Genomic DNA, 27,980 nt, shown 5'->3' with positions numbered 1-27,980 from the left:
GCAGTGTCCGGAGCAAGTATGGTGGGTCTGACACACCGGTGTCAATGTGTTCTTTTTTCCATTTCCAGGAGTATATAATCCATATGCTACTATGAGGCAGCTTGAACGAGCGGTACTTATCAACCAAATTAGTGTTCTGCAAATATTATACTCCTACGCATTTCATCCTTAACATATTCACGTGAAAGACTTTGAAAACTGGTTATAGTTCTCAGTACGGTAAGTGATATGTTATTTCGAAGAAAAATTTTATCTACAGATTATGCATAAGGAAATCAATGTGCGGAAAATTTCTCTACTGCTCAGTTGAAAATCCGCTCTGGCTGAAATAATTAGATAAACAACGACATTCGTCAGAAAAAATGAGGTACCTTCTTTTCAATAATAGCATTACTTATCCCTGTTATAATGACGGGACTTCAAATAGGCGTACGCATCAACTGTCCGTAACAGATATTCTGCCGCAAATATTGGAAGACCTCCTATTGGACACACGGTAATTCATTTGATACCGACACCCCGGTTGTGATCCTTCAGTTTCTCCAGGCGTTTTATGAGATCAAATAAGTCCACGGGAGCTCTGCCCTTTGGACACTATGAACTGTTGATACATCCACGGACCGTGCGATCAGCTCCATGAATATCCCACCAGTTCCACAGAAATAGTTGCAGGTATTCTTAACAGTTTTAACTTGTTGGATTCGTCGTTCCGGGCCGGCCGGTGTGGCCGTGCGGTTCTCGGCGCTTCAGTCTTGAACCGCGTGGCCGCTACGGTCGCAGGTTCGAATCCTGCCTCGGGCATGGTTGTGTGTGATGTTCTTAGGTTAGTTAGGTATAAGTAGTTCTAAGTTCTAGGGGACTGATGACCACAGAAGTTAAGTCCCATAGTGCTCAGAGCCATTTGAACCATATTTGATTCGTCGTTCGGCAAAGGCAAAGCGGCCTGCACGCTCACCAGGCGTAACGTCACTGCACTTGGGTAAACTGAAAACTATCGGTCTTCAAGGAACACCGATCACTTTCGAAGACATAAAATTCCGTATAACGTTCACCTGCGCTGCGATTGGTAATGATGACAGAAAATGTCGAGTATCGTCTGCACGGTATCGATTTCTAACCCGTATCAGTGCTAAAGCTCAATATTCTGAGCACTTGACAGGACTTGCTTCGAACATACGCAGGTATGTAGAAATATTAAAGGTGAATATTTTGAAAACCCATCTACATCCATACTCTACAAAACAATGAAGTGCCTGGCAGAGTGTAATTCCCATTTTACCAATTGCCAGGGCTTCTTCTGTTTCAGTTCACGTGTGTAGCGCGGGAAGTATATTTTCTTCAACATCTCTGTCCGTGCAGTAATTAGTTATACACTCATGGTCATAAATTAAGGATAATTGCAGAATGTGGTGCCATACAACATGGCAATACACGAAACTGGCGTTAATAGCATAGGCACATAGGGAACACACACGACACAGACCTGCAAGTCCACGGTATTGGTGATAAGTTGAGAAAACCATCCCGAAACACATGTGCTACAAAACGCCAATGTTTCCTACACATGTACCCCGACATCAATATGAGATATGATCACCATGCAGATGTACACAGGCCGCAGAACGGGTTGGCATACTCAGGATAAGGTGACGAGTAGCTGCTAGGGTATAGCCTTAGCCTCCCATTCTTGCACCAGTGCCTGTCGGAGCTCCTAAAGTGTAGTAGGGGTATGAAGACGTGCAGCGATACGTCGACCGAGAGCATCCCAGACGTGCTCGATGGGATTTAGGTCTGGAGAACAGGTAGGCCACTCCATTTGCCTGATATCTTCTGTTTCAAGGTACTCCTCCACTATGGCAGCTTGGTGGGACCGTGAGTTGTCATCCATCAGGAGAAAGGTGGGACCCACTGCACCCCTGAAAAGGCGGACATACTGGTGCAAAATGACGTCCCGATACACCTGACCTATTACAGTTCCTCTGTCAAAGACATCCAGGCGTGTACGTGCACCAATCATAATCCCACCCCACACCATCTAACCACGACCTCCATACAGGTGTCTTGTGGTGTTGTACACTGTGAACGTCCGTACTGTAGCAATTAAAGGATTGGTATCTGGTTCCTGGTTCACGCCAGATGAAAACCTGGCGAGAATCATTGTTCAGGCTGTACCTGGACTCGTCCGTGAACATAACCTGGGACCACTGTTCCAATGACCACGTACTTTGTTCTTGACACCAGGCTTTACGGGCTCTCCTGTGACCAGGGGTCAGAGAAATGCACCTTGAAGGTCTCCGTTCGAATAAACCATGTCTATTCAGTCGTCTGTACACTGTGTATCTGGAGACAACTGTCCTTAGGCTGCGGTAACGTTCCGAGAAAGGCTACCTGCAGTACTCCGTGGCCGTCTGCGTGCACTGAGGGTGAGATATCGGTCTTCTTGTGGTGTTGTACACTGTGGACGTCCGTACTGTAGCAAATGGACACGTTTCCTGTCTACTGGAATTGTTGCCATAATCTTGAAATCACACTTTGTGGCACACGGAAGGCCCGTGCTACGACCTGCTGTGTTTGACCAGCCTCCAGTCGCCCTAGTATTCTACCCCTCATAACGTCATCAATATGTGTTCTTTGAGCCATTTTCAACACACAGACAGCATTAGCGCGTCTGAAAACGTCTACACACTCACTTGCTGCACCGTACTGTGACATACACCAAAAATACCTCTACGTATGTGGACTGCTGCCAGAGCCACCGTGAGACGACCGCAGGTCAAAGGCACCATATGGTCATACCCGAGGGGATTTAAACCAGCAATCCGCCCACCAGAGAGTTGTTTCACCATGTATCAGCATTATCCTTAACTTATGAGCATGAGTGTATCTTTGCTCTGCGATCTCAACGGGAGCGATACATAGGGGTTGAAATGTGTTCCTAGATTAGTCAGTTGAATTTAGTTCTAGGAACTTACTAAGCAGCCTTTTACGAGATAGTTTGAGTCTGTCTTCAAGTGTCTGCCAGTTCAGTTCTTTCTGTATCTCCGCGACGATCTTCAATGAGCCAGGAAATTCTGTGACAAGACGTGCTGCCTTTCTTTGCATACTTTTGAAGTCTTCTGTTAGTCTTATCTTGAGCAGATCCAAAACACTTGAGCAATATTTTAGAATAGTTCGCAAGAGTGATTCGTAAACAATGTCCCTTGTAGGCTGATTGCGTTTCTCTAGTACTCTACCAGTCAAGCGACGCCTGTCACCTGATTTACCTACAACTGAGAATATGCGATATTGTTGCTCCAAAGTATTTGCATGAGTCGATCGCTTCTAAACGTTGTAGGGTATTATCTTTCTTCATTTTTATAAAGTGCAAAAGTTTACATTCAGGAAATTTTAAACCAAGTAGCCAATCACTGCACCTCTTTGCAAGCTTATCAAGATCTGACAGAATTTTAGTGCATCTGTTTTCAGACATTACTTCGCTTTTGATAGGTGCGTGATTTGCAGAAAATCTGCGGTCACTATTTATAAAATAAACAATAAAACAGTTTCTTGTAAAAATGGTTTTTCATTGTTTTTGTTAAAACTTAAGAGGCAGCCATCGTATGCCTAACTTTATTAGGATTTCAGACACCGTGTCCCTCTTTCCTCTGAACATAACCCTTTGTACTAGATCTACAACTTTGCTTCTGCCGTTTTTTTTCTCGATGTTCGGAGCTTTATTGTGAAAAACGTACAAAAACATTATGATTCACAGTATTGCCCATCGCTGGCCACTACATTCTCGCATCTTTCGGGTAGCACACGAATCCCGTGGTGGAAGAACTGGGCGTCTTTTGTGGGGATCCGTGAATCGATTCAATTTTGCACTTGTTCAAATGACCGGAAGTGCCGGTCAGCCAAACTGTATGCACTGATCGAAAATAGGTGGTAGTCAGACAGAGCAACGTATGGAGGATACGGCGGGGGCGATTGGACTTCTCATCTCAACGTTTCCATATATATTTTGACGGGCTTTGCGACATAGGGTCCAGCACTGACCTGCTGCAAAATTACCTTTACGTGTCTATCGCTGTATTGTGGCCGTTTGTGTTTCAGCGCTGGGTTCGAACGCATCAATTGCTTCCGATAATGACGTCCTGTGACTGTCTTCGTTTGTTTCAGTAGCTACGAAAACGTTCTGTCTTCCACCGCCTTGCCGGTCTTCGACATCAAAATCACCGTTCTTAAGGCATTGAAAACATTCTCCGCCCATTCTTCCACTAATAGTTCCCTCACCATTGGTCTTACCCTGCACAGCCTCAGATTTCTTCATGTTAAAGCAGGAAATTAAAACTTCCCGCAAATGGCGAGGAAAGGGTACGTAAGTTGACGTACTTAATCGAGAATAACCTTATGATGCAATCACAAATCGACTAACATTTTTATGGCATTATGTTTATAGATGCCTAAGCTTATTGTATTAAACCTATGACCAACCACTTGCCGCTACTGCCGTCTATTGCAAAACGGCGGAAGCAAAGTTGTAGGCCTAATATGTAGGGCACCCACAGTCGAAATATTCCATGTTGAATAAGAGGGACCACTGCGACTGACTAAAATTTTTATTCAGAGACAAGAGCGGTTTCAAAAACTATATTTGCATCATGAGGTGTTTATAGTCAACCCAGAAAAGCGATATGATTAAAAGGCATTAAAAACACATTCCTCAATATTCTCATCCATATTTCATTTCCATACAATAGTGTGCTCTAGACATGCGCTTTCAGAAAATTCTCTTTGGCTTTCACTGCATACATTTCTCTTCAGAATGTTGGCTCCGAAACTAGTTGACCTCGGCCTCAGTGCATTGAAAGCACCAATTCGTTTCGAGTTTGTAACCAGTTATTATTGAAAAGACGTCTCTGGTTCCTATTCCTTAGGCTTATTAAGACGACTGTTAAGCCGTGTTACATGAATGCGAATGATATCTCATTCCTTGCGGGATCGCTGGACAGTCCACATTGATACACTACTGGATATTAAAATTGCTACACAACGAAGATGACGTGCTACAGACGCGAAATTTAACCGACAGGAAGAAGATACTGTGATTAGCTTTCCAGAACATTCACACAAGGTTGGCACCGGTGGCGACACCTGCAACGTGCTGACATGAGGAAAGTTTCCAACCGATTTCTCACACAAACAGCAGTTGACAGGCGTTGCCTGGTGAAACGTTGTTGTGATGCCTCGTGTAAGGAGGACAAATGCGTACCATCACGTTTCCGACTTCGATAAAGGTCGGATTCTAGCCTATCGCGATCGCGATTTAACGTATCGCGACATTGCTGCTCGCGTTGGTCGAGGTCTAATGACTGTTAGTAGAGTATGGAATCGGTGGGTTCAGGAGGGTAATACAGAACGCCGTGCTGGATCCCAACGGCCTCGTATCACTAGCAGTCGAGATGACAGCCATCTTATCTGCATGGCTGTGACGGATCATGCAGCCACGTCTCGATCCCTGAGTCAACATATGGGGAAGTTTGCAAGACAGCCATCTGCACGAAGAGTTTGCAGCAGCATGTACTATCAGTTCGGAGACCATGGCTGCGGTTACCCTTGACGTTGCATCACAGACAGGAGCGCCTACGATGGTGTACTCAACGACGAACCTGAGTGCACGAATGGCAAAACGTCATTTTTTCGGATGAATCCAGGTTCTCTTTACAGCATGATGATGGTCGCATCTGTGTTTGGTGACATCACGGTGAACGCACATTGGAAGCGTGTATTCGTCATCGCCATACTGGTGTATCACCCGGAGTGATGGTATGGGGTGCCATTGGTTACACGTCTCGGTCACCTCTTGTTCGCATTGACGGCACTTTGAACAGTGGACGTTACATTTCAGATGTGTTACGACCCGTGGCTCTACCCTTCATTCGATCACTGCGAAACCCTACATTTCAGCAGGATAATGCACGACCGCATGTTGCAGGTCCTTTCTGGATAAAGAAAATGTTCGACTGCTGCCCTGGCCAGCACCTTCTCCAGATCTCTCACCAATTGAAAATGTCTGGTCAATGGTGGCCGAGTAACTTGTAACACCTCCGTTTATTTCGACCCGACCTGATCTGATCGAATAGCAGCCCAATAATTATTATTAATGTGACCGTGTACCTAATGGGGCTGGCAATCGGAATTGACTGCAACGGAAGTTGTTACTTTCCAGTTCGTCCTTCTCAAATGCTGTAATAATGAAGTGTCTGGTAACAAGAAAAACACCAACACAATTTCACTAATCAAGAGCCTATATTCGTCTCAAAAACACAAAAAGGAGGAGACAGCCACTGCCTTCGTCATACATATCTAATTACGGCTAATCTCAGCACAGGCTTCTTCATTTTCCATTATCGTCACACGCTAATCCATCACTGCAATCCAACACTGCAATCCAACACCGCAATCCAAAGTGATGGCGGTGCGGTAGACGCGAAACCAAAATATCGGCACTAGAGGATCACTCTCGTAATTTTACGTCTTCACTTTCCCGGTATTATTCTAGCACAAAGGGGTTAAACCGCGGCGATGGCAACTCCCTTTGTCGTTAAAGCCTTGCATTACAACAACTGGCCTCCACACACCTCTACCCGCAACATGGCACTGGTTTAACTCCACACTCGCTCTCGCAACACGACACAATCGATTGTTCGCCCTATCGACCTGTGCCGAGTGCAAATCTATCGTAAGGGCCTACGGACCCCTTACAAACTGGCTCGTCACAATACGCCAGTCACTACTCTGGATGAACTGTGGTATCGTTTTGAAGCTGCATGGGTCGCTGTACCTGTACATACCATCCAAGGTCTGTTTGACTCAATGCCCAGACGTATCAGGCCGTTATTACTGCCAGAGGTGGTTGTTCTGGGTACTTATTTCTCAGGATCTATTCACCCAAATTGCGTGAAAATGTAATCACATGTCGGATCTAGTATAATATATTTGTCCAATGAATACCCGTTTATCATCTGCATTTCTACTTCGTGTAGCAATTTTAATGACTAGTGGTGTACTTCGTTAACGGTGCGGTCATGAGCACCCCCCGAAAACGATATTTTCTTTCTGCCAGTTGTTCACATCTCTGATTCGACCCTGCTTACTGTGTTGAAACTCTACAATGGCTGGTACATACACATCAGTTCACTACAATGGCTTACATCAGCGTTCCAGGTCCACGTATTTTGCCCCATGACCTTTTAAGTAACAAATGTGAATAACAACATCTGTTTACGATCTGGAACGATTTTAATGGGAGACACATATTACCCAACTATAGTGTTATATTACAGGAATTTAATAGGGAACGACGGCTCAGATTCGACAAACAGGCGTCTACGTGAGGGTGAATAGTGCCGCTGCGGGCGCATGCGGCCCTCGCGATACCCGCAGATACAAAAGCGTCAGGCGGCCACAATAGCCTGCGCGCTCGGCTGCCCGCCAGACACGGCCGTACAATTGATTGCCTGCTCTAATGGCGTTGAACTAGTGCTTTAGCCGGGGTGGCGGCGAGGGCTCACAGTGTCCGCCGGCAAACTTCGCATAATGGGACTGCCACGCGTCGCTCAAACATTCGATACTTACCTTAATGGACGAACTGCAAAAGGGCTGTTCTGCGCATTGTGCAACATGTGTGGCATATCCTAATTGACTCGAGTATTGTTAGGAGTGCCTGCACGATCTGCTCGTGTTGATTTTCAGAAAGTCTGCGACACAATTCTACAGAACAATTTGTGTACCTAAACGAAGTATAGCGTTGTATGAAACACCTACGGTGAAGCCGTGTAATAATTTTATAAAGGCTTTACTTGCAAAGACACTTCCACGGAATTTATCGACGTTGGAAAAGTATTACAGAGCTTTACAGAGATGCTGGGCAGCAAACTACAGTAGTAGACGTTACAAGAGAGGCGTTGAGCATGACGGAGAGGTTTACTACTGAAACTTCGAGAGCTTTCCGCGGAGAGTCAGAAAACATATTACTTCCTTCCGCATACGTCTCGCGAAATGACCACAACCAGGTCATTCGAGAAATTAGAGCCAAAACAGAGGCCTATCGACGATTATTTTTCCCTAGTGCCATTCGTGAGTGGTGCTGGCCAGGGGGGGGATCAGATACTGGTACCAGAAGTACCCTCACCACACACTATTATGTGGCTTTCGGAGTATTATGTAAATGTAGAAGAGGAGAAATATAGTAGGGGATGACAAACACTAGAATATGAGAAAAATTTTGCGGTAGTTTGGGGTAGTAGTTACGTACACATCACATGGATCACAGCATTAAAGCAGTTATAATGTCCCACTTAGGAAATACAAATAAAAGTCTACAAATAAAAGTCCTCTGCTCATCTCTCAACCCCGTTCCAAACACCCACTCTATTCACAGATCATCAGTGATATTTTAAGCTGAACGACTATGGTGTATCTTTAGAGTGAACCTTTGATCTTATCGTACGTGAAGTACTTCATAATACTCATATGACAAATTCGGCTGATATTGAATGATGAAATGAAACAGTATTCCAAAATTGAAAATAGCTGAAAATGGTAAAATTGATTAAGTCGTCATTAAAACGGCTATTGTTTAGTTTTAAGCTCATGAAAACTGCACACACGAGCTGATTAGTAGACTACTAACAGGGCGCACCTTCTAGCAAGATACACTTACATGTTTAATTCACCGAGACATTTATCACGACTGACTGCTATCCCGATAAGACCTTGAATACACCTTCTAAGAACATAAACGACGTATAAACACTAACATTATAACTTACATCACATTACATTTGAAAATTCTTTAACTGTCCACCCATTTCAGTCACACATCTACAGTATGTAGTTATGTAGACGTAACATGGAACACAGCATTGAAGCAGTAAACGGTCCGACTAAAAAATATCATTAACCAGCAAGCTTTCATTCTCTAAATAAAAGCCTTCCACTTGGCGTCATCAGGCCAATCACAGTTCAAGTTGATTCAGCAACTGTTTAGATACTTAAGATAATTCCCGTTTATTGTTCTGCCTCAGTTGCACATTTCAAGTAGATTACATGTTTCGATCACTGTGGATCATCTTCAGATCCAAGCAGTTGCGCCAGCAACTGGTGCTGTCTATTCGGAACCACATATCAGAGTACAGTACTGGTTCTGAATGGACAAGAAGGGTTGCTGACGCAACTACTTGGAGCTACGATCATGCAGAGTGATCAAAACATGTAACCTAATTAAAAATGTGCAATGTGAGACGAAGCAGTAGATGAGAACTGTCTTAACAGACTCTATTTTGTAAAGACGTACCCCTCAAATCGGGAAGCTTTGTTTGTTTTTCTCTTCCCCTATTGGGTACTTCACCTTTTTAGTCAGGCAATGTAGATGCATCAGCCAGCCTGTTCGAAATCGAGATGTGAGCTTACCGAGGAAGAGCGCCTCCCGCACTGTGTTGGGGGGCGGGGTCACCCTCTGTACGACGCTCTCGCTGTCGCCCTGCCACAGCACCGGCGCCACCTCCGCCACGCAGCGCAGCTTCATGGAGCCCGACACGAAGTGCGCGCCCGACACGGCGAACCGCAGGCCCAGCGACGAAGACACCAGGCCGTGCGCGTCGCGCTCATCCGGGAACACCTCAAGCCGCGGGTCGTCGTCGGGCACCTGAGGACGGAAAACGTTCGAAACTCTACCTCCCTCCAACCTTCTCTTACATTATGCCACTATGTTCGAAAACAATCCTCCAAGAAATGCGGGACACAACCTTCATATAAGAGCACCGAGTTGCATACGACTAATGCCCAACATACACAAAATCACACTTCAAGAGAGGACACACAAGACAAGGGCTATATTACGCTTAAGCTTTAGGTTACACAATTAGTTACCAAGCCGATATCCATTTTCCAGACGTGGATATAAGGAGCCACATTGGTCAACGCAGCAGTTAGACAATATTGTTATGGCACAGAATACTAAGGGATACAAATTAGAAAAAAATTATGAAAACTCACTCATTTTGCCAGCGGAAATCCAAATCACGTCATAGACAGATGCAGAAGGAGAAAGTGAGCCAATATCTCAGTGGATCAGGTCGACGAAACTGCCTGCCGAGTAAGGGTATGCGTTCAACTGGAAACAGACGCGACAGAAAACCAGCGGAAGCGGGACAAGCATATTCGTTAGCTTGTGAGACATATTGCTAGAGATTTAATCTCTTTCGTAAGAGCGCATAGCGAGAGATCGGCAGAGCAGTTGACAGCGCGTTAAATGAATATTGCAGAATAAGGAGCCCAGCTTCCGTCATTTCGAAACGAACCTTGCGTCACAGCCTCACTCTAGCTACCTTCAAATACTCTAGCTTTCGAGCTTTCGTCGTGAGTTGACCACTGCCAATCCTGGAATTATGTAATTCTACAGGCTTTCGTGGCCTGAAGTTAAAATCTTTTGGGTTATTAGGCCGCGTCATATTTCTACTAAAATGATCGACGTTTCGAGCCCTCTGCTTTGACTTTCCTCAGGATCTTATGGTGTCCACTACTGCTAGAGTGTTTCTAGCAGTAGTGGACACCATTAAGATCCTGAGGAAGATCCCAGCAGAGGGGCCGAAACGTCGATCATTTTAGTAGAAATATGGCGCGGCCTAATAACCCACAAGATTTTAACTTCAGTTAACTTCATCGCTGGAATTCACAGTAATACCACTCCATTCCATGATTGCGATACTGTGCTCAATACATGTCCTAGATGCTTCAGCAAAATCTATGGACTAGCCGAAGATTTACTCAAAGTGATGGACTTCATCTGATGAAATTCATGCTGCTCTCTGGCTGCCATCTACTGATGGGGAAACAGACTTTCATCCCACAACATCTCATCACAGAATGCTACCAATACCGATTTTCAACACAGAAGCCAGCAACAGGACTTCTTGGGGTCCACGGTCCTGTTCAACAACCAGACGTCTTAGGATGCTGACGCCTGTCGAGGATAGAGAGGAGATCAACCCACCACACAACTACCGACACCAGCTACACCGTGGGTGAGTCATCAAGGATCAACGTAAAATTCGGAGTGGGACCGAGTACACTCCAGCGCCTGCTCGCCGACAGTCCGGCGCGGCGCCTGGATCGCTGACACTTCTCCAGGACGCGCATCCGCTGAGGTGACCTGACGGACGTCAGCTAGAATACAACACTCTGCTGAATGAGCAACAGCTGAGGCTGCTGTGGAAGAATGACGACTTGTAAAAATTGTGGATAAATACAAGAACTGTAACAATATTTTATTACCGTCGAAGGAGCTTCACTGGTCTGACTTCAGGCAGACATGTCTCCCCTCGGCCATCTGTGTTACTTCAAGACAGGATAGGGCCTCAAGACAGTAGCTGAAGACTGTATCCCAGGATTCATCTACGAGAGCCAAACTAAACTCACTAACAGCGATATTGGTCATTTTTCGCTAGATCTAAGACTATACCAGAGGTTAAGACATCAAGAGCTCAGATGGAAACCCAGTTCTAAGCAAAGAAGGGAAAGCAGAAAGGTGGAAGGAGTACATAGAGGGTCTATACAAGGGCGATGTACTTGACGACAATATTATGGAAATGGAAGAGGATGTAGATGAAGATGAAATGGGAGATACGATACTGCGTGAAGAGTTTGACAGAGCACTGAAAGACCTGAGTCGAAACAAGGCCCCCGGAGTAGACAACATTCCATTGGAACTACTGACGGCCTTGGGAGAGCCAGTCCTGACAAAACTCTACCATCTGGTGAGCAAGATGTATGAAACAGGCGAAATACCCTCAGACTTCAAGAAGAATATAATAATTCCAATCCCAAAGAAAGCAGGTGTCGACAGATGAGAAAATTACCGAACAATCAGTTTAATAAGTCACAGCTGCAAAATACTAACACGAATTCTTTACAGACGAATGGAAAAACTAGTAGAAGCCGACCTCGGGGAAGATCAGTTTAGATTCCGTAGAAATACTGGAACACGTGAGGCAATACTGACCTTACGACTTATCTTAGAAGAAAGATTAAGGAAAGGCAAACCTACATTTCTAGCATTTGTAGATATAGAGAAAGCTTTTGACAATGTTGACTGGAATACTCTCTTTCAAATTCTAAAGGTGGCAGGGGTAAAATACAGGGAGCGAAAGGCTATTTACAATTTGTACAGAAACCAGATGGCAGTTATAAGAGTCGAAGGACATGAAAGGGAAGCAGTGGTTGGGAAGGGAGTAAGACGGGGTTGTAGCCTCTCCCCGATGTTATTCAATCTGTATATCGAGCAAGCAGTAAAGGAAACAAAAGAAAAATTCGGAGTAGGTATTAAAATCCATGGAGAAGAAATAAAAACCTTGAGGTTTGCCGATGACATTGTAATTCTGTCAGAGACAGCAAAGGACCTGGAAGTGCAGTTGAACGGAATGGACAGTGTCTTGAAAGGAGGATATAAGATGAACATCAACAAAAGCAAAACGAGGATAATGGAATGTAGTCGAATTAGGTCGGGTGATGCTGAGGGAATTAGATTAGGAAATGAGACACTTAAAGTAGTAAAGGAGTTTTGCTATTTGGGGAGCAAAATAACTGATGATGGTCGAAGTAGAGAGGATATAAAATGTAGACTGGCAATGACAAGGAAAGCGTTTCTGAAGAAGAGAAATTTGTTAACATCGAGTATAGATTTAAGTGTCAGGAAGTCATTTCTGAAAGTATTTGTATGGAGTGTAGCCATGTATGGAAGTCAAACATGGACGGTAAATAGTTTGGACAAGAAGAGAATAGAAGCTTTCGAAATGTGGTGCTACAGAAGAATGCTGAAGAATAGATGGGTAGATCACATAACTAATGAGGAAGTATTGAATAGGATTGGGGAGAAGAGAAGCTTGTGGCACAACTTGACCAGAAGAAGGGATCGGTTAGTAGGACATGTTCTGAGGCATCAAGGGATCACCAATTTAGTATTGGAGGGCAGCGTGGAGGGCAAAAATCGTAGGGGGAAACCAAGAGATGATTACACTAAGCAGATTCAGAAGGATGTAGGTTGCAGTAGGTACTGGGAGATGAAGAAGCTTGCACAGGATAGAGTAGCATGGAGAGCTGCATCAAACCAGTCTCAGGACTGAAGACCACAACAACAACAACATAAGACAGATAAGTGCCAACGAACTTTGACGTATATTTCCATTCATTTCCTGATAGAAAGGTTACAGTTCGTAGCAGCTGTCGGCAAGTCATCGAGTAAAACCAAAATGATATCTATCGTTCCCCAGAGAAGCCTATGGGCCATCTGTTATTCCTAAGATAGATAAAAGATTTAGAAGACAGTCTGAGCATCCCTCTTAGATTACTTGCAAATGATGTTGTCACTTTCCGTCTAGTAATGTCATTAGAAGATCAAAATCAATTGTGAAACTACTAATACAAGATATCAGACACGCCCGGCCAGCAGAGCGGTCTAACGCGCTGCTTCAGTGACTCCCACCCCAACTCACGTATCATATCAGTGACACTCTCACCCCTATAGCGCGATAACACGAAACGAGCTGCCCTTCTTCGCACTTTTTCGATGTCCTCCGTCAATCCTACCTAGTAGGGATCCCACACCGTGCAGCAATATTCCGGATGAGGACGGACAAGTGTAATGTAGGCTGTCTCTTTAGTGGATTTGTCGCATCTTCTAAGTGTTCTGCCAACAAAGCCCAGTCATTGTTTCGCCTTCTCCAAAATATTATCTACGTGGTCTTTCCAATTTAAGTTGCTCGTAATTGTAATTCCTAGGCATTTAGTCGAATTGACAGCCCTTAGATTTGAGCGATTTATCTTATATACATATTTTATGGGATTTCTTTTAGTACTCATGTGGTTGACCTCGCACTTTTCTTTGTTTAGTGCCAATTGCCATTTTTTGCCTCATACAGAAATTATCTCCAGATTATTTTGTAATTGGAATTGATCGTCTCATGATTTTACTAGACGGTAAATTACAGCGTCGTCTGCAAACAATCTAATGGGGCTGCTCAGATTATCACCTAGATCATTTATGTAAATCAGGAACAGCAGAGGGCCTATGACACTACCTTGCGGAACGCCAGATACCACTTCTGTTCTACTCGATGACTTACCGTCTGTTACTACGAACTGTGACCTCTCTGAGAGAAAATCACGAATCCAGTCACACAACTGAGGCGATACTCCATATGCACGCAATTTGATTAATAGTCGCTTGTGATTAAGGCGTGCCGGTCCCCGGCACGAATCCACCCGGTGGATTAGTGTCGAGGTCCAGTGTGCTGGTCAGCCTATGGATGGTTTTTAATTCGGCTTTCCATGCGGGCTGTTTCCCCTTATTCTGCCTCACACGTCCGCGTACACCATAATTACTCTACCACACAAACCTTTGGGGTTTCACTCGTCCGTATGAGACGTACCCAGTGGGGTCAAGGGGGACCGAACCGCACAATAGTCCTGGGTTCGGTATGGGGCAGCGGCTGGGTGGGTGTACTGCTGTGGCCTGAAGCCGTCGGCACACGGACCGTGCATCCGAACGTTGAGCGTTGAGCGTGCCGAGTTTCTGACGTCATAGCGTGGAATAGCACGTTCGGGAGTCTTCCCGAACGCGCAGAGCAATGTCTGGCATGTCAGATATTCTGAGCGTGCGTCTGAGCGTTAACCAATGAGATGGCACAACGCCAACTACGTCACACGCACGCCGTCACCCTTCAGTACAGAGTTGTGAGGCGCCATATTGGCATTCATTTCAAGCCTGTATGTATATTTGCCGTTTCTGAGCACCAGCAAATTGAGAATTACTGGAAAATCCGTTGTTAGTTGTGTGATTTGTTCCAATAAAATAATGAGAAACATCATATTCGTTACAAAAGAATTATTGTAACTTGCGTATTATGAGAAAAGGCTATTTGAAGACAGCGACACACTGAAGATCCACCCAAAACTTATTATCCTTGGTACAATTTGTTATAAATAAATTTCAATTAGTAACATAATAATGTACGATTAACGTTTATAGCACGGGTAATACAATATGATTACATGTAGGGAGTTTGTGGTAGGATTAGCGTAATGAGTAGCGTCTTTGATCAGTAATGAGTTTTAGTTTGGGCGGTGGTTCGCGCCATGACACTTCCAAATTTTTTTTCGTAACGTTCGTGTTTTTATTAGGTTCTGATACTCTATTATTAGTTTAATATAAGTAAATGCTATAATTTGATTTTATGTAAATATAAATTCACCTTTTTTGAGGGGTGATTTTCTTCAATTGGCTTAATCTACAGGACAGCTTTGTTCCTTTTTCTTTTACGCTTCGTAATTCACATGTCGCAAAGATTCTGTTACTGGGTAGTGATCAAGTAAAGCTGACCTTTGGGTTTTACTAAAATGTGGGAATGATGAAATAATGTTTATCTTGTGCGGAGAAATTTGTAACGCACTGTTTCTAATGGAACTTTTATAAGTCTGTGTCCTTATTGATTGGACATGGTAATTTCCTTTTCGTGGGCGATGGAGGAAATGTGCGCTTTAATAAAGCTAACGTGGGAGTTTTACGCGCGTCCTTTGAGTAAACAGTTTGATTTACGAACTAGAAACATCCCTCAACTGCCGCTGGAGCGCGTTGCGATCGCGTATACCACGTTGGGGCCCACGTACCGTATGCACAAGTCGCATCGTTCCTGAGCGTTCAGCAGCAAGTTGAACTCGGCACGCTCAACGTTAGGGTTCGACAGCACGGTCCGTGTGCCGACGGCTTAAGGAAGGATTGTGAACCACTGAGGGCTACTGTGGGACGAAGCCTCGCTGTCGTTTCTAGGTCCCTGGTTTAATACAGTACAATACAATGGACAAGGTATTTGTATGGTGCCTAGAGTGACAACTGACTATAAACAATGGAAAGTATGAAGTCATCCATTAAATCACAGAAATTTAAAAAGTTGTAAATTTCATCTTCAACTAAATACCTAGGAATTTTAATTGCGAATAACTTAAATTGGAACGACCACGTAAATACTGTTGTGGGGAAGGATTGAGCTTCCAGTAGAAGAACGCTTAGAACAGGGGCGGGCAGGAATCCTGCGCATGTGCGGTGCACTTGCACGCGTGCAGTTAACAGATGTTCCGCGTGCACACAGGGGCAAGCTGGCCACCCGCTTATCTCCCATCCCCACCATATCTTCTGTCCGCTCCTTCCTCTGTAATGCGTTTTGTTTCCTAGCTTGCTTTATTGAGTGAATGAATAAGGTTAGTAGGAGTGCGTGAAAGAAATCATGGTTTTAAAGAGTACCTATTACCTACGATACGTTTTATTTAATTATCACAGGTGGAGTTTACAATACGTTTCATATCTGGAACAAAATTTCTACATACAGACAAACACAACCAGCTACGTAAATTTTCATCACTGATGTTTGCTCTTAACCGAGACTTATTAATTCAGCAAATGGTTTTCCAGCTGTCGCTATATTAAGCGCAGTCTTATAACTTGCACATACCGCTGGGCTATTATTGTTGTCGTCCTGAAAACTTGAAAACAGTGCTCCATAAAATGTTAAATCAGTTAGATGAGAGACATGACGAGAGAAAGTCGCAGATCTCTCGTGACAACAGCAACTATGACAAATTCAAATGGCTCTGAGCACTATGGGACTTAAATTGATGTGGTCATCAGTCCCCTAGAACTTAGAACTACTTAAACCTAACTAACCTAAGGACATCACACACATCCAAGCCCGAGGCAGGATTCGAACCTGCGACCATAGTGCTCGCGCGGTTCCAGACTGTAGTGCCTAGAACCGCTCGGCCATTCCAGCCGGCCAACTACGACAGATTCATCTGGTATCGTCAGATCGCTCTTCTTAAGCTCAGTCAATTCCCCGTCCGCTCAGAAACCGACAATAAATTGTACTCGTCCTTGTGAAATTTATTATAATGGCCTTCAATACTAAACTTCCGTTGACCAGCGAGAATACTGTCACATATTAAACATTTCGAATTTTCACGTTTTTGCACAAAGAAAAAATGATTCTCCAATTACTTTTTAAAAGATAGCAAATCTCCACTTCTCCGTTTCTTGAAATACAACGTTCACTACATAGTGCTCGCTTCGCATCAACGTCCGCAGCTTAGCCTGGCACTACACTGCCGCAACCTGCCGGCTGTCGCCACAGCCCCGGTCGACGCCTGCACGCGAGCAGCACACGTGCAGCGCTGTGCGCTCGTGAGCCGCGTGCAACGTTTGCCCGCCCCTGGCTTAGAAGATGCAGTAAATCCACTAATGAGACCGCCTACTCTACGTTTGTCAATTGTCCGCTAGAGCATTGGTGTGCGGCATGCGTTCCTTACTAGATATAATTGGTGGAGGACATTGAAAAAGTTCAGATAAGCGAAAAGGGAAGAAAGTCTCAGGGGTAAGATACGGGCGTTGGGGTGGCTATCATTAAAACCAACGCGTTTTTCATATTTACACTAAATTTCAATCTCAACTTTACTTTGCGGATTCGAAAATATTTTGTTTCCTCCCACCTACATAGAGAGAGACGATCGTCACCCGTGGTCTAGTGGACGCAGTTCCGCCTCGAATGCCGAGCGGGAAAGCTGTTACGTTGTTTACCGCCCCAACTGCTGTGTCGAGCGCGCCTTGGCAGCTTTTCCTCAGCGTTGCTTGTGCCCTCGAGATTGTCACATCGTTGTTTTGTCCGTAGTGTGAGTTGTGTGCGTCCGTTAGAAGCGGCGTAGTCTGCTCCTAATGTCGGCCATGGGTTTCACCTGTTTTCTGAGAAAAGATACAGTCACCTTCAGCTTCGACAAATTAATGTGTACCATGCGGCCCGGATCCTAGGAGCTTTTTCACTGGCTCATTGATACAATACATGTAAGTTAATCGAACAGCAATAGAGAGTTTTTTTTAAATCTTGTCAAGGAACAAGAGTGGCTGGATGTTAATGGTGCCGATAAAATAGATGATAAATATAATGCTTTCCTTAACACATTTCTCATGCTCTTTGAAAATTTCTTTCCATTAGAACGTTCTAAACGGCGTACTAGCAGTAATAGGCAGCCCAGGTGGCGGACTAATGGGATAAGGATATCATGTAGAACAAAGCGGGAATTATGTCAAAATGTTTTAGAAGCCACAATCAAGCTACAGCAGTCCATTAGAAACGGTACTGTAAGGTGCTTAAAAGCGTTATTAGGAAAGCAAAGAGTATGAGGTAAGCAGATAGAATAGGTAATTCACAGGATAAAATTAAAAACCGTATGGTCAGTTGTGAAGGAAGTGTCTGGTCTGCAGCACAAGGTCGACGACATAAAGTCAGTTCGTAGTAAAAATATGTCTGTTACTGATAAATAAGATATATGTACAGTATTTAACGATCATTTTCTGAGTATCGCTGGTGAATGAAATAAAAATTTAGTTTCTACAGGGGATCATATAACTCTCTTGGCAAATGTCTTTCTGAGTTTGATGTTTGAAGTACTTCTCTGTGATACAGACAAGGGAGAGATTGATTCAATAATCAAATCACTGTAGACTAAGGACTCTCATGGATATGATGGAGTGCCTAGCAGAATATTAAAGAACTGTGCTGCACATGTTAGCCCTGTGCTTAGCGATATTTGTAATTTCTCCTTGACGAATGGTCAGCTTCCTGAACGATTAAAGTACTCAGTAGTAAAGCCGCTTTATAAAAAGGGAGAAAGGGATAATGTTTACAATTTCGGATCTATTTCTATGCCATCAGTGTTTGGAGTAGTTGTTGAAAAGGCTGTGTATGTAAGGATAATTGATCATTTTATATCACACAGTTTGTTATCAAATGCACAGTTCGGCTTTAGAAGTCATTTAACAACTGAAAATGCTATATTCACTTTTCTCTGTGAGGTACTGGATGGGTTAAGCAAAAGGTTTCGAACGCTAGGCATATTTTTTGATTTAACTAAGGCATTTGATTGTGTTGATCACAAAATATTGCTTCAGAAGTTAGACCATTACGGAATACGGGGAGTAGCTCACAATTGTTTTACCTCTTACTTTAACAACAGACAGCAAAAGGTCATTCTTCATGATGTTGAGACTGGCTGTGATGTGGGGTCTGAGTGGGGTACAGTCAAGTGCGGGGTGTCCCAGGGATCAGTGTTGGGGCCACTCCTGTTACTTATTTATATAAATGATATGCCCTTTAGTATTACGAGTAACTCTAAAATATTTCTGTTTGTTGGTGACACTATCTTGGTAGTAAACGATGTTGTGTGCAACATTGGCTCGGTTTCAAATAGTGCAGTACATGACCTCAGTTCATGGCTTACAGAAAATAAACTAACGTTTTAATTTCACAGAACAGGCATATGATTAGTGAAACTGAACAGTTCAAATTTCTAGGTGTTCAGATAGATAGTAGATTATTGTGGAAAATCCACGTTCATGATCTTGTTCAAAGACTTAATGCTGTTATTTTTAGTATTCGAATTGTATCTGAAGTGAGTGATCGTTCGACACAAATTAGTCTACTTTGATTATTTTCATTCGCTTATGTCGTAAGGTATTCTAAAAGGATATTTTTCGCTCAGAAACGGGCGGTTTAGACAATAATTGGTGGAAGCTCACGAACCTCTTGTCGATCCCTGTTCACGAGTCTGGGTATTTTGACATTGACCTCTCAATATATATATTTCTTACTGTCATTTCTTGTTAACAATATTAGCTTATTCCCAAGAACATGCAGCTTTCACTCAGTTAATACTCGACAGAAATCAAACCTGCATTTGGATCGCACTTCCTTAACTCCTGTGCAGAAAGACGTGTAATATACTGCTGCATCCATTTTCAATAAGCTACCTCTCGAATTCAAAAATCTTAGCAGTAATCCACGCGCTTCCAAATCGAAACTAAAGAGTTTCCTCACGGGCCACTCCTACTCTGTGTAGGAGTACCTTGAAAAATTAAGCTGATTTTTGTTGTATTGTTGATTGCGTTTACTTAAACTTACGGACTGACTTTTTCGGGTTCTTTTATTACTTATATGTAGTAAGTTCATGTACAGACACGTTCATGACGTTGGAGATTTGTTCCTCAATTTGGTACTACGGAACTTGACGTGTAAACAAAATGAATAAATTTAATCAGGTTCGTACTGCATATTTCGATACTAATAACTACGTCTTCTCAATACCTGTGTAGGTTTCCACAACCAGAGTCAGTAGGCATAAAAGTTTTCCGAGTATCGTGCAACGTCATAATTAAAAATATAAAAAAAACTACATTGAAGAAACCAACAATTCGCCGACGGTTACAATGGTCTCCTTCATTAAGTTTTTGGATGCACTACTGGTAGAAAGATTATTTTCGCGTCGTGGTTCTCCACTTCCCTTTGAGCATCGTGATGGTTCCGTAAGTATGGGGCGTCTTGCTAACGTGGAACTGGGTTACATGAGAGCTCTACGGAAAGTAACGTCTGATCACCTGATACGTCCTGAAATAGAAACAACTGTGAAAATCAAAAATGTATTATTTGCAACAGATAGCTACATCTTACAGCTACTTCTCTACATAGTCACCGCTCCGACTTAAAAGTTCGTCGTAGCGTTGTCCAGCTTTCCAGTACCTTCGTCATAGGAGGCAGCCGCCTGTGCTTTCCGCAAATTCTTTTGCCAAATTCTTTGCCTTGTATTCGGTGCCCAAATCAAAGAAGGCAAATGTCGGTTGATGAAATTACGGGATTTTGGTAATGCTGTCAGTCCGTGGGAGACGCTGGTCGATATGAATCTTAGGGGAGTCATAACTGATCGATATCCGCTCCAAATGGCTATACTTAATTGTAAGTTACGGAGAAAACAAAAGAGTAATCGTGGAACATGAACGGCGTCCGCTTAACGTGCTTCAAAAATTTCGGATCCAGGATATCTGCGACTTTTATCCATTGTGGATGTGGAACCCTGCGACTGTGGTGTGAAAAGGTTTTCAGAAATTACTGCAACCAGTCGCCTTTTATGTAGATGTATTTTATTTAACCATGACCGGTTTCGAGCTGCCTAGCAACTCATCATCAGATGGTATATACATTTAGTGCTTTTTTGTACCCATTGTGTGGGTGGTTGAGTATCTGTGGAGATAAATCTTTCTGCAGGTATATATATCTCTTTTAGGACGTATTTTTGAAACCATTGTGTCTTGTTTTTCACAATTACACGAGTTAAAACTTTCACTAGATGTATATTACTTTCATGAGGCACTGTTGGAAACATATATCTTAACATCTAGTGAAAGTTTTAACTTGTGTAATTGTGAAAAACAAGACACAATGGTTTCAAAAATACGTCCTAAAAGAGATATATATACCTGCAGAAAGATTTATCTCCACAGATACTCAACCACCCACACAATGGGTACAAAAAAGCACTAAATGTATATACCATCTGATGATGAGTTGCTAGGCAGCTCGAAACCGGTCATGGTTAAATAAAATACATCTACATAAAAGGCGACTGGTTGCAGTAATTTCTGAAAACCTTTCCAGGATATCTGCGTCATATACAAAGCATATTATATCGCTTGGATTTTTCCCCTTCCCACGATGATGGCTATGAAATTAAAGGAGCTGTCCAGGCGTTTTTCATGAAAGCATCACATTTTTCGATTACAATATCAGGCGGTTGTGCATGCCCGTTTCATCGGGGGTTTGAGACTTCCCGCTATTCTAAGGAAATAATCTGTGTTATTTGTTCAGAGTACGAAGTTGAGCATCTCCTACTCAATAAACACGATCACGTCTCGGTTGTTCCACTGTCTGAGGACGCCAGTCTTGCACTGCCTGTCGATGCCGGTTGATGAATTTCCGGTTAAAACATGTTCTTAAATCTTACATTGGTGTTAGTTATTTGGGAGGTGATTTTCTACAGCAGAAGCATATCACTACACAATTTTGTTAATGCATGGTGTAGAGGTCGACTGTACGGCGCCTACTGAACTGACACCCTCGCAAACTTCTCGTAAGATGGTGAAGTTTCACGTTAGCTTTCCTCTTCTAATAACTGCGGTGGCATCTTCCTGGTATCAAATGGTAGACAATCTGTTATCCACCAATGAGCGCCTATTCCATACAAGACTTTGTATCACTGATCACTGCGGTCATTGTCCCGTCATACACACGCTACATCATAGATTTATCTGTCATAGTCACGAAGCGAACGGGCTCTGGTTTAAAAAACAATTTGTGTTCCTTACTCGAACCGCTGAAACTGCCTTTTCGGCTGATATGTTGTAGCGTCCAGACTACATTCCGAGGGCAGGATCAAATACAACTCCATGATTCTTGGGCCATTTGTTACATTTCATTGTTGACAGAGGGGTGATACGGAGCCACTCGCCTTCCACCAATATATGGCGCCTGCCTTCGTATCGTGACTTATTCGGCAATATATTGAACCCTGTATTTCGTCGTCAAGGTATCGGTTGAGTTAGCCGTTCCATTTTGCTTTCTGGTCAGTTTTCCTCTACGTTGTTTCGCAGTTTATTGCATTTTTGTGGCCCTGTTAGCCTTCTCTTCGTTTAAAACAATAGTTGCAGACAACGAAAGGGAAACATTCCGTTTTTTATTATTTTTCTCTTTGTTAGTGTAAGATTAACTCCGATTTCGTTTTATTATTATTTTTGAGTGACAAATGTAGCTTGGTATTAAAAAAAAACCGTAAACGTCTTTGACTAGCAATCAAAACGCCATCAGTCCCAGGTTCTAGTCTCGCCACTGCCTAAATTATGAAAACAAAATCATCGACAATGTCAGCCGAAGACTTTCGGCTAAGAAGTCACCCTCAATCTGCCAATGGCTTGTCAAAGTGCGCGGAGAAGCGAACAGAGGTTCAGGACACTCTCCTGCGCTTGGGGTGGGAAAATGCCCCTAAAATCCGGAAAAATGAGCAATGATCAACGCCACGGGGATACAGCAGGTAATGGAAACCACTGCGTTATAGAAACATAACATGAATCCACAGGACATGAACCCCGAAACTGAGAAAGTGTGATGATGTGCTCTCCATTGGCAAGAGATTCTGGACTAGTCCCCTATTCGCATCTCTGAAGGGGGAGTAGCAAGGGGCGGAGACAGTGTGAAAGAAACTGAATTAAAACGAAGGGTAAGGTTCTATGGATCGGGGCAACGAATGTCTGTAGTCCGAACATGCTAGGGAAGCTAGAAAATCTGAAAAGGAAAATGCAGAGGTTCATTCTAGATATTGTGGGGTCACTGAAGTGAAATGGGAAGAAGACATATCTGCCAAAAAGAACACAATGCTAGTGGACACACGAGTGTTTCGAAGCACACAGTTCATCGTACATTGTTCAACATGGAGCTCCGCAGCAGACCATCCCTATGTGTTTCCATGTCGACCGGACGACACCGTCAATTACGATTCCAGTGGGAAAGTGACTATTTGGATTCGACCGTCGGTCAATGGAAACGTGACGGCTCTTCAAGTGAATCACACTTCTGTTACACTAAGACGATGGTCATCTCCATAAATGGCGTCACCAAGGTGAACGGCAGCTTAAAACATGGACGCAGGTTGTTGGGAGCATAAACAGATACACTCCTGGAAATTGAAATAAGAACACTGTGAATTCATTGTCCCAGAAAGGGGAAACTTTATTGACACATTCCTGGGGTCAGATACATCACATGAACACACTGACAGAACCACAGGCACATAGACACAGGCAACAGAGCATGCACAATGTCGGCACTAGTACAGTGTATATCCACCTTTCGCAGCAATGCAGGCTGCTATTCTCCCATGGAGACGATCGTAGAGTTGCTGGATGTAGTCCTGTGGAACGGCTTGCCATGCCATTTCCACCTGGCACCTCAGTTGGACCAGCGTTCGTGCTGGACGTGCAGACCGCGTGAGACGACGCTTCATCCAGTCCCAAACATGCTCAATGGGGGACAGATCCGGAGATCTTGCTGGCCAGGGTAGTTGACTTACACCTTCTAGAGCACGGTGGGTGGCACGGGATACATGCGGACGTGCATTGTCCTGTTGGAACAGCAAGTTCCCTTGCCGGTCTAGGAATGGTAGAACGATGGGTTCGATGACGGTTTGGATGTACCGTGTACTATTCAGTGTCCCCTCGACGATCACCAGTGGTGTACGGCCAGTGTAGGAGATCGCTCCCCACACCATGATGCCGGGTGTTGGCCCTGTGTGCCTCGGTCGTATGCAGTCCTGATTGTGGCGCTCACCTGCACGGCGCCAAACACGCATACGACCATCATTGGCACCAAGGCAGAAGCGACTCTCATCGCTGAAGACGACACGTCTCCATTCGTCCCTCCATTCACGCCTGTCTCGACACCACTGGAGGCCGGCTGCACGATGTTGGGGCGTGAGCGGAAGACGGCCTAACGGTGTGCGGGACCGTAGCCCAGCTTCATGGAGACGGTTGCGAATGGTCCTCGCCGATAGCCCAGGAGCAACAGTGTCCCTAATTTGCTGGGAAGTGGCGGTGCGGTCCCCTACGGCACTGCGTAGGATCCTACGGTCTTGGCGTGCATCCGTGCGTCGCTGCGGTCCGGTCCCAGGTCGACGGGCACGTGCACCTTCCGCCGACCACTGGCGACAACATCGATGTACTGTGGAGACCTCACGCCCCACGTGTTGAGCAATTCGGCGGTACGTCCACCCGGCCTCCCGCATGCCCACTATACGCCCTCGCTCAAAGTCCGTCAACTGCACATACGGTTCACGTCCACGCTGTCGCGGCATGCTACCAGTGTTAAAGACTGCGATGGAGCTCCGTATGCCACGGCAAACTGGCTGACACTGACGGCGGCGGTGCACAAATGCTGCGCAGCTAGCGCCATTCGACGGCCAACACCGCGGTTCCTGGTGTGTCCGCTGTGCCGTGCGTGTGATCATTGCTTGTACAGCCCTCTCGCAGTGTCCGGAGCAAGTATGGTGGGTCTGACACACCGGTGTCAATGTGTTGTTTTTTCCATTTCCAGGAGTGTATTTTCCTGCGCTTCCATAGTACCTGTGGTTGTAATCGATGACACGCCGACTGCTGCGAACCACCTGTATCCCCTTCATGCTTAATATCTTCCCCGACACCTATGTCGTCTTTCAGCAGCATAATTGTCCTTGTCTCGGAGCCAGAGCCTTGTCGCAGTGGTTTCAGGAGCATTATAGTGAACTCACGTTAGTGTCCCGGTGACCAAATTTGGCTGACGTAAATCCTGTGGAACGTATATGGGTAGCTGTCGGGCGCCATCACCGCGTACGCAAATCTGCGACCCATTAGTTACACGAATTACATGACCTGTGCGTTGGCAACTAGTGCCGGCCAGAGTGGCCGAGCGGTTCTAGGCGCTTCAGTCTGGAACCGCGTGACCGCTACGGTCGCAGGCTAAAATCCTGCCTCGGGAATGGATGTGTGTGATGTCCTTAGGTTAGTTAGGTTTAAGTAGTTCTAAGTTCTAGTGAACTGATGACCTCAGAAGTGAAGTCCCATAGTGCTCAGAACCACTTTAGACATCTAGTGCCACATGTCTCCACAAACCTGCCAACCAACTGTCGGATCCCTGATACGCAGTCGGTGGCCTATTTCGTTCCAAAGATGGACAAACAAGGTATTAAGATGTTGGTGATAATATTCTGGTTTACCAGCGTACTAAAATTACCGCTCCTTTCGCCTCAAGTGACCAATCAGAACTACGACCTTATAAAATTATAACGTAAAGTCATGCTCAGAGAGCGGCTTGACAAAATGTAAGCCACGACTCAAACCTTAAGCATATCGGTGGCCGAAACGTTGGTTTCTCCGGTATAGTTTTCTGCATTATGACGCGGTACGATATTCAGAAATCTCTTATGTCAACTGACTCTGGCCGTATAACCCTGCGCAATTATAAATAAAACTCAAGTTTTTGTTAACTTTTTGCTAAACTGTGAAATAAGGAGTTAATGAAACACTTTTTTTTAATGTTCTCGGATTTCCAGCACGATAGTGTCATTGAGATGGTGCGATATTTCTGCGAGATAACTTGCTATCATCTTCAGGAGGACTTGAGCACTGATTGTCTTCCCCTTGGTACCGCATTACACAACCCCTGCCTCCTAACTCCCAAGGTTTTTCTGCTTATTATCTGCAATAACCGTACTGGAAGAATGAAAATGGCTTTACTTAACTCAGTGACAGATGTCGTCGAGTAGCACAGTTATTAAACTTGTTGAATAATCTCGTCAGTGGTCCTCCCTTTTTAAAGCTGCCCTTCGTTCCCCACTTCACAAGTATTCAAATCACACAGCATTTCCATATTGTATTGAATTCCTGCTGTGAATTTCAGGTCCATCTCAGTTCTGAAAACACACACACACACACACACACACACACGAATATTGACACACCGGAATCATCTATGCGTTTCCCAGGTCCACATTACCATTCTATTAAACCACCTTGTCTCCCGTCCGCATCTCGTGGTCTTGCAGTAGCGTTCTCGCTTCCTACGCACGGGGTACCGGGTTCGATTCCCGGCGGAGTCAGGGATATTCTCTACCTCGTGATGACTGGGTGTTGTGTGTTCTTCATCATCATGATCATCATTGGCGCACGCAAGTTGCCGAAGTGGCGTCAACTAAAAACTTCCCCGCATGGGGCCTCCCGCCCAACACTGCCATACGCTCATTCATTCATTCATTCCTTGTCTCCCGTTTTAGGAACGTCTCTCTCAGTTCCATATCTACAACTCCAACTGATAACTGTTTTCCTATATTTTTTTAAGGTGAAAAAGTTCAGGCGTATCTGCGTTTTTTGAAGCGTCTCTTGCTTTGCCACCGTGTGTCACGAGTAGAAATATTCCACTTTCACTATTTTTTCCCATAGGATCAGCTGTATTTGTGAAAAATTTACTTTAGTACTCTCTTTGTCAATAACTTTATGAATATCTGAGGCTATTTTACAATTCTGAGGTAAATTTCTAATCTTTGTCAAGTTTTGTCGTTAGCCTCAGCGTTTCCCATGTTACCTATGTACCTTCTGTAGCGTGGGAATATACACTGATGTGCAAAGCTTAAGGACGAAGCCGCGCAGGATCAGCCGAGCGGTCTGAGGCGCTGCAGTCATGGACTGTGCGGTTGGTCCCGGCGGAGGTTCGAGTCCTCCCCCGGGCATGGGTGTGTGTGTTTGTCCTTAGGTTAGTTTAGGTTAAGTGTAAGTAGGCTGTTTATGTTTTCTTATTGGCAACGTTACGTAGCGCTCTGTATGAAAATCACTGGCTGTGCTGTGTGCAGTATGTGGCTAGTTTGCATTGTTGTCTGCCATTGAAGTGTTGGGCAGCGGCAGCTGGATGTGAACAGCGCGTAGCGTTGCGCAGTTGGAGGTGAGCCGCCAGCAGTGGTGGATGTGGGGAGAAAAATTGCGGAGATTTGAAATTTGTAAGACTGGATGGCATATATATTATGATTATTAAGGTAAATACATTGTTTGTTCTCTATTAAAATCTTTCATTTGCTAACTATGCCTATCAGTAGTTAGCGCCTTCCGTAGTTTGAATCTTTTATTTAGCTGGCAGTAGTGGCGCTCGCTGTATTGCAGTAGTTCGAGTAATGAAGATTTTTGTGAGGTAAGTGATTTGTGAAAGGTATAGTTTAATGTTAGTCAGGGCCATTCTTTTGTAGGGATTTTTGAAAGTCAGATTGCGTTGCGCTAAAAATACTGTGTGTCACTTTAGTGATTGTTTGAGTACGTTCAGTTTTGCTCAGCTGTTTGAAAAGCAAATAGTGTAAGAGGTTTATCAGCACAGTAATTCTGAAATTGTTCTAAGGGGACGTTTCATAAGTAGTGTGTAAGCTTAGGGACTGATGACCTTAGCAGTTAAGTCCCATAAGATTTCACACACATCTGAACACATTAAGGACGAAAGTAACTTTCTCAT

At 44.3% G+C, this 27,980-nt stretch overlaps 1 protein-coding gene across 1 annotated transcript in view; it reads right to left on the bottom strand.

Moving 5' to 3' along the window:
- Positions 1–27,980, bottom strand: part of LOC126163498 (cell adhesion molecule 2-like) — a 250,946-nt gene that overhangs the window by 5,235 nt on the left and 217,731 nt on the right. Inside the window, exon 5 of the mRNA XM_049920180.1 lies at positions 9,454–9,688. Within this exon, the coding sequence (XP_049776137.1) occupies positions 9,454–9,688 (235 nt within the window). The remainder of the gene's footprint in view (positions 1–9,453; positions 9,689–27,980) is intronic.

Source organism: Schistocerca cancellata, chromosome 1, assembly GCF_023864275.1.
Source record: "Schistocerca cancellata isolate TAMUIC-IGC-003103 chromosome 1, iqSchCanc2.1, whole genome shotgun sequence".
Classification (NCBI taxonomy): domain Eukaryota; kingdom Metazoa; phylum Arthropoda; class Insecta; order Orthoptera; family Acrididae; genus Schistocerca; species Schistocerca cancellata.
This window is presented reverse-complemented; position numbering and strand designations above follow the sequence as displayed.